This window comes from Bison bison, unplaced genomic scaffold, assembly GCF_000754665.1.
Source record: "Bison bison bison isolate TAMUID 2011002044 unplaced genomic scaffold, Bison_UMD1.0 scf7180017864304, whole genome shotgun sequence".
NCBI lineage: Eukaryota > Metazoa > Chordata > Mammalia > Artiodactyla > Bovidae > Bison > Bison bison.
This window is the reverse complement of record NW_011494876.1, coordinates 13,859,797-13,867,286: the sequence shown is the minus strand read 5'-3', so window position 1 is coordinate 13,867,286 and position 7,490 is coordinate 13,859,797. Positions and strand designations below refer to the sequence as shown.

At 41.1% G+C, this 7,490-nt stretch overlaps 1 protein-coding gene across 5 annotated transcripts in view; it reads left to right on the top strand.

Annotated features, from left to right (window-relative positions):
- Positions 1–7,490, top strand: part of PHF7 (PHD finger protein 7) — a 12,934-nt gene continuing 5,444 nt past the window's right edge. For 2 of the 5 annotated variants that reach the window (XM_010851739.1, XM_010851735.1), the window contains exons 1-3: positions 7–1,797; positions 2,674–2,726; positions 3,102–3,193. In XM_010851739.1, coding sequence (XP_010850041.1) covers positions 1,754–1,797; positions 2,674–2,726; positions 3,102–3,193 — 189 coding nt within the window. In that variant the 5' untranslated portion in view covers positions 7–1,753. Of the gene's footprint in view, positions 1,798–2,673; positions 2,727–3,101; positions 3,194–7,490 lie in introns of all 5 variants that reach the window. The other 3 variants (XM_010851736.1, XM_010851737.1, XM_010851738.1) reach the window with 3 other exon arrangements.

Here is a 7,490-nt window from a genome sequence, read left to right as displayed (position 1 = left end):
GTGACAACGAATAAAGCTCCGGGACAGCAGCGCCCTCGGCGAGAGCTGGACGGGCGGCCCCAGCCGAGAGCGGCGGCCCCTGTGCTACCGTGAGGAGCGACCGGCGGAGGCGACCTCCGGCCCGGCCCCGCACCAGCCGCCCGGCAGGCGCGACATGAGCCTGGTCTGGCATCCGCGGGATGCTCCTTGAGCACCATCTCCGGCTGTTACCTCCGGGGGACGGTTGTGGCCACACCTACAGTATTTTCCAATAAATCATTGTTTATTCTTGCAGCGGCGGCGCCGAACACGCTTCTTTAGTTTTAATTTTTTCAACAAGTTTTATGCAGCACTTATCCAGCGAAACAACTTGATAACCGGTTCAAGGGAGCATCCGCTTGGTTAGGAAACCTCGAACTGAGCAGCTTGTGGAAGCCAACGTTTGCAACGTCCTCCTCACATGCTTTAAAGACCGTTGCGTCTTCCTGTAACTACCAGTGTGCACAGAATCTAACTCAAGGAACGTCTTGGTCCAGCGATGCAAACAACTGAAGTTTTAAGGTTTTATTTCTATTGCTAGATGATCTGGATTCCCCCAGTAACTTGGAACTGTTCTGTAGCCTGCTAACGTGGATCCCCTAGTCATGCCCTTCTTTTTCAGCCTGTCCAAGTGCTTTTGTTAAATAAGCCACCAAATGTCATTATCAATGCAGGTGCAACTCATGGGTTAGAAGAGATGGAGCCTTAGATTTCTGAACAACTAGTTGCCTGAGTAGTTACCTTCATACAGTCCCTGAAGATATTTATGCTCTCCAGCTATATGCTCTGAGGATGTGGGTGCTGGAGTGTGTGTCCCTGGACTGACCTAATTCACTCAACGCTCCTAAGAAATGCTGTCCTCTCCACTGACTTGACACTGTGCTTCCTTCATAGGAGTGGGTTTTATTTCTTTTGTCCCCCTTCCCATTCAGGAATTTCCCCCCTAACCAATGAAAACTCTGAATTTGTAGTCAGCTGACATTAGTCATGGAAGGAGTGGCAGGGTGTCTTCTCCATTTTGGGGCCTTTTAATCTTGGCTCAGATCTAGAGGAAGGTTGAGAACAGGCCAGGCCTCAGTGACCATCTGAGCCTGGTGAAAAGAAGTGATAGGAGCCAAAGGGTGGTTTGTCAGGGTTATATCTTGTCTCTCACTAGAGGGAGTTCTCGCTTTAGGCAGCCAGAATCCCACAGGCTTCTTTTCCTAGGAAAGAGCTACCTAACCTAGCTTTTCCTGCGTAGAATTAAGGAGCTTGTACTTGGGGGCAAAAGGAGGTGTTAGGAGTGCTACCTTGTATATTTAGTAGACATAAAATGAAGAACCAGTTAGCCAGTTCAAATAGTATCTCCCAAGTTCTCACACTGCTGTGGTATATCAGTAATTCTGATCCTATGCAGGTGCCCCTCTGTGACCTCTCTGTACCTGTTTCCTCACCTTGAATATAGGGATAAAATGGTACCTATTTCCAGGGGGGTTTGCAAGTTAAATGTGAAATGCCCAGAACAGTTCTGGATACAGTTAGTAATTATTGGCTATTACTGGCATTGATACTGGGTGGGTCCCTTTTTTTCTGTTACATGGATGGGGAGGTAAAGTACACTGTTGCTTTGACCTTATGGAACTTAATTAATGTAGATTTAATAGCTGACTTGTTTATATTTATAGCTGGAAGAGCCTGTATTGTCCTCATTATAGTACAGAAGAGTTCAAGATAGGAGAGAGAGAGGCAGCAGCGAATGAAGTCTATAAAAGAAAAGAAGAAGGAATATCAAAGATTGAGGTAGAGTAGGCGACTTAACAGAGTTTGGGAGAAATTGCCCGGTGGCCTGTAGTATATGCTTTACTTTCTGTCTCCTTTGCGTGGTCTTGGAGACTGGGGTTGGTTAGTGTGGAAGCACACACCAGTGGTCCCCTGGAAGCTGCCCCTAACCTATCTTCCCAGGGATGTCCCTACAGACAAAATCCTGGCTCTGGAGCCCTGCTGCCCAGGTTCATATCCTGGCTCTGCTGCTGCTGCTAAGTCGCTTCAGTCGTGTCCGACTCTGTGCGACCCTGTAGATGGCAGCCCACCAGGCTCCTCTGTCCCTGGGATTCTCCAGGCAAGAACACTGGAGTGACCCTGGCTCTGACACTTGCTAACTAGGTGACCTGGGACAAGTTACTTCATTTCTTTAGGCCTCAGTTCCTCATCTAGAAAATATACAATAATAGCACTCACTTTTTAGAGTATTCTGTCAATCCTTTGAGCTAATACATGTAAAGAGCCAGGAATATTGCCTAGCAATAAGAAATTCTTAATCGATTTTAATATCATTTTATTAGGCTTTGTGAACATAGTACCACTTGAGATTCAGGGTAGGTGAAGGCAGAAACAGTAAAAGAATAAAAGGGGGTTTGTTCTTGCATCATTCAGTCCACACAGGCGATAGAGACACGCGGACAGAAAGATGACCGTGCTCTCACATAGTTCAAATAATTCAGTGGACATGGTGTGTGCTTTCAAAAATATGAAAAAGGAAGAAGAAAACTAATGTCTTAGCCATTAGCTATCTTGGTCCTTCATCAGGTCCGTGGTTTAACATTTTGAGGGAAATGTTACAAAAGGTGTCAATAGAATCCTCAAAGACTACTTGTATTTTTTCCATTTCTTGTGTAGAAGATCTGCCAAGACAAAGAGGGTAACCCAGAGGAAGTGTTCTTCAGGGCCTGGTAAGAAAGACAAGTGGTTCTGTTCAGCTGCTGCCTCCCAGCCTCAGCAAAGGCCGCCTGTAGAGGGCAGCAAACTTCTCACTGTCCGTTCTTCCCAGAATCGCTAAGATCCTGAACTCAGGGTCTGTAATTTTTAACTGTCACATCCAAAGGGCAAGGAACAAGTAAAGCCACTTGAGGCAAAAGTATATGAAGTGAGCAGTTGCAGCCAACTCCTTCAGATGTGGCTAAAATCATATAAAAGCCTAATTGATACCCAATACCACTTCAGCCCAACCTCTTCCTTGTTAAAATGATCCTCTTCCCAGTACTCTACTCCTCCTTGTACTTAGATGGTTATGTTCCCAAAATGAATTCCTAACATCCTTTTTGCAGTTTGCCGGCTATGCCTTCAAGAACCTGGGGATCCCGAAAAATTAGGGGAATTTCTTCAGAAGGACAATCTCAGTGTGCATTATTTCTGTCTTGTAAGTATAAGGCCCCCTTTGCTTTGAATGTCCTATGATTTTTTATATAGTCTGTGCTTTGTTTTTGCACCCAGCCTCAGATGCATTGCCATGTTGGCTTGTTTTTCTTAATGGCTATTTTCTTTTAAAATCTGATTTTTAAGAAGTAATATGTGTGCCTGATATAAAATCCTCTAACATTATAAAGTATGTACAATATAAAGTCTCTTCCCATTAACAGTGTTCTCAGTCCTTCTCCTTCTCCCCAGAAGCAAACAGTTCTTGCAGTTATTTTTTCCCTGGTATTCTCTTTTTCTTAAGTATAGTTTGTATGCTATGGAATGCACTCATTTCAAGTGTATAGTTTGATGATAAGCTCATATATCATGATACACTCATATATCATGGGGATAAAACATATGTTTGCATGTAAACACTACCCTAATCAAAATAAATACTTCTATCATGCCAGAAAGTTCCCTCCTACCCTTTCCAGTTAGTTCTCTCAAAGATAATCACTGTTTTGCTCAATAGACTACTTTTCTCTCTTCTCATAATTCATATAAATGAAACCATACAATCTGTACTCTTTCGAGTCTTGCTACTTTCATTCAACACAATGTTTTGAAAATGGACCCTTGTTGCATGGTTTGTTAGCCTGTGCCTTTTTATAGTGTAGTAGTCTTCTGTTGTATGAATATATTATAATTTGCTTTTTTATCCACCTGCTGATGAACATTTGAATGTTTCCATTTGGGGGTTTTATGAATAAAGCTGTTGTGAAAATTCATGTACAAATTTTTTTATGAAAACATGCTTTCACTTCTCTGGGACAAATGTCTAGGAGTGGAATTACTAACTATATGTTTAACTTCATGTGAAGTTGCCAAATCACTTTCCAAAGTGGTTGTACTAGTTTATACTGTCACTAGCAATTTATGAGATTTCTATTTGTCCAATATTCTTGTCCAAAATTTATATTGTTAGTCTTTTTAATTTTACCATTCTAGTAGGTATGTTTTGGTATCTCATTGTGGTTTTAATTTACATTTTTCTGGTGACCTAAAGTGTTGAGTTTCTTTTTGTGTGCTTATTGGCTATTTACATATTTTCTTTTGTGAAGTGTCTGTACAAATATTTTGTCCATTTAAAAAGTCTAGTTGTCTGGAGACTTGGGTTCAATCCCTGGTCAGGCAAAAAAAAAGTTGTTTTGTCTTATTGAGTTATAAGAGCTCTTTATACATTCTGGCTACAAATCCTTTTTCTGATATGTGTATTCTCCCAGTCTGTGATTTGCCTTTTTTATTTTTTATTTTTTTCAAGTGAGTTGGTTTAATTACAGGTGGTACAGAATTCAGGATAGAACAAAGAACACATTTTGGCAGGATTTTGGGCTGGGTTTATGTGAACTTCATAGCTAAGGTAGAAATGACTGCTGCTGCTGCTGCTGCTGCTGCTGCTAAGTTGCTTCAGTCGTGTCCGACTCTGTGCGACCCCATAGACGGCAGCCCACCAGGCTCCTCCATCCCTGGGATTCTCCAGGCAAGAACACTGGAGTGGCTTGCCATTTCCTTCTCCAATGCATGAAAGTGAAATGTGAAAGTGAAGTTGCTCAGTTGTGTCCGACTCTTCACGACCCCATGGACTGCAGCCTACCAGCCTCCTCCATCCATGGGATTTTCCAGGCAAGAGTACTGGAGTAGGGTGCCATCGCCTTCTCGGAGAATTAAAGTCAAGATAAGTCACTGTATATCTATTTTTTGTTTGTTTGTTTGTTTGGTTTTGTTTTTGCAAATTTTATTCTTAAGTTTACAATAGGTTTCAGGATAACACTGCATTCTAGGTATAGGTGGCAACAGATGTTACGGCAGGTAATCCAGATGTTGAAACACCTGGGATGGAATTAAGGCTCATCATTGCCTCAGGCACAAGGAACAACTTTTTGCCAGGTTTCTTAATTCTCCATGTGGCTAGGGGACCTTTCTTCCCGGCCTTTGCTTTTAGCTTCCCGAGTTTTTTCTGTTTTTCCTCTGTTTCTGTTGAATGCCTTGTCCTTGGCTTGCTTTTTGGGCTTCAGGGGCTTCTTCTGGCCACCTCTGAGGCCAACATCACACATGCCACCCCTTCCCCCTGCTTTAATGATATCTTTTGAAGGACAGAAGTTTTTAATTTTGATGAAGTCTAGTTTATCCGTTTTTCCTTTTATTGTTAGTGCTTGTTTGTGTGTCCCAGGAAATCTTTCCCTGCCCATTAAACTGCCTCAGTGTCTTTGTCAAAATCTGTTGACCACATGTCCATGGATCTGCATGGTCTGTTTTCTGTCATTGATGTGTGTGTCAGTCCTTACCAATACCACACTGTTTTGATCATCTTTAAAGCATCTTGAAATTAAGTATTGTAAATTCTGTAGTCTTTTTCCAAGATTGCTTTGGCAATCAGTATCACGTGCTTTCCTTTTCCGTGTACATTTTATATTTAGCTTGTCAACTTTTCTTGTTTAAAAAAGGGCTTGTCATGTTAGTGATTGGTATTGCATTGAATTTATAGATCAATTTGGGAAAAATTGACAAGCCATATTGAATCTTCTAGTCCATGGACATGACATATTTCCCCATTAATTTGGGTCTTTAAAAATTTACCTCAGCAATGTTTTTTAGTGAAGAAGTCTTGCACATATTTTGTTAAATGTATTTCTACATAGTTTGTGATTTTTATGCTATTATATAATGGTATTTTAAAATTTAATTTTCAAGGTTGCTGGTGTATAGAAATGCAATTTATTTTTATTCTTTGATTTTATATCTGCAATCTTGTTAAATTCACTTATTCAGTAGATTTTATTTTTTTAATTTTTTGTGAATGCCCTTAGGATTTCCTGTGTACACAATTATGGGCGCATAAAAGCAGTTCTACTTCTTTCTTTCCAATCTTTATGTCTTTTAATTCTTCTTCCTTTATTGTAATAGCTGGGACCTTCAGTGTTGAATAGAAGTTATTTGAGTGAATATCTTGCCTTGTTCCTAACTTTAGAGGATAGCATCCAGGTTTTCATCATTAAACTATGATGTTAGCTGTAGGTTTTTCACCAGATTAGAGAAGCTCCCTTTTATTTCTAGTTTGTGGAGGGTATTATGAATATGTGCTGAATTTTGTCCAATGTTTTTTCTGTATCAAGATGATCGTGGTTTTTCTCATTTATTTGGTTAATGTGGTTTGTTACATTGATTGAATACTTTAATGTTAAACTAATCTTGCATCTCTGGCTCAAGTTCTGCCTGGTCATGGTATATAATCCTTTTTATATGGTGCTGGATTCAGTATTTTGTTTCATTTTTGTATCTATGCTCATGAGAAAGATTGGTCTGTGACTTTTCATTCTTGTAAGTCCTATCTTGCTTTGGCGTCAGGTCTTGTTTAATTTCTGCCATAAGGGTGGTGTCATCTGCATATCTGAGGTTATTGATATTTCTCCCGGCAATCTTGATCCCAGCTTGTGTTTCTTCCAGCCCAGCATTTCTCATGATGTATTCTGCATAGAAGTTAAATAAACAGGGTGACAATATACAGCCTTGACGTACTCCTTTTCCTATTTGGAACTAGTCTGTTGTTCCATGTCCAGTTCTAACTGTTGCTTCCTGACCTGCATACCATCCTTATGGCAGAAAGTGAAGAGGAACTCAAAAGCCTCTTGATGAAGGTGAAAGTGGAGAGTGAAAAAGTTGGCTTAAAGCTCAACATTCAGAAAACAAAGATCATGGCATCCGGTCCCATCACTTCATGGGAAATAAATGGGAAAACAGTGGAAACAGTGTCAGATTTTATTTTTTGGGGCTCCAAAATCACTGCAGATGGTGACTGCAGCCATGAAATTAAGAAGCTTACTCCTTGGAAGGAATGTTATGACCAACCTAGATAGCATATTCAAAAGCAGAGACATTACTTTGCCAACAAAGGTCCATCTAGTCAAGCCTATGGTTTTTCCTGTGGTCATGTATGGATGTGAGAGTTGGACTGTGAAGAAGGCTGAGCGCCGAAGAATTGATGCTTTTGAACTGTAGTGTTGGAGAAGACTCTTGAGAGTCCCTTGGACTGCAAGGAGATCCAACCAGTCCATTCTAAAGGAGATCCAACCAGTCCATTCTAAAGGAGATCAGCCCTGGGATTTCTTTGGAAGGAATGATGCTAAAGCTGAAACTCCAGTACTTTGTCCACCTCATGCGAAGAGTTGACTCATTGGAAAAGACTCTGATGCTGGGAGGGATTGGGGGCAGGAGGAGAAGGGGACGACAGAGGATGAGATGGCTGGATGGCATCACTG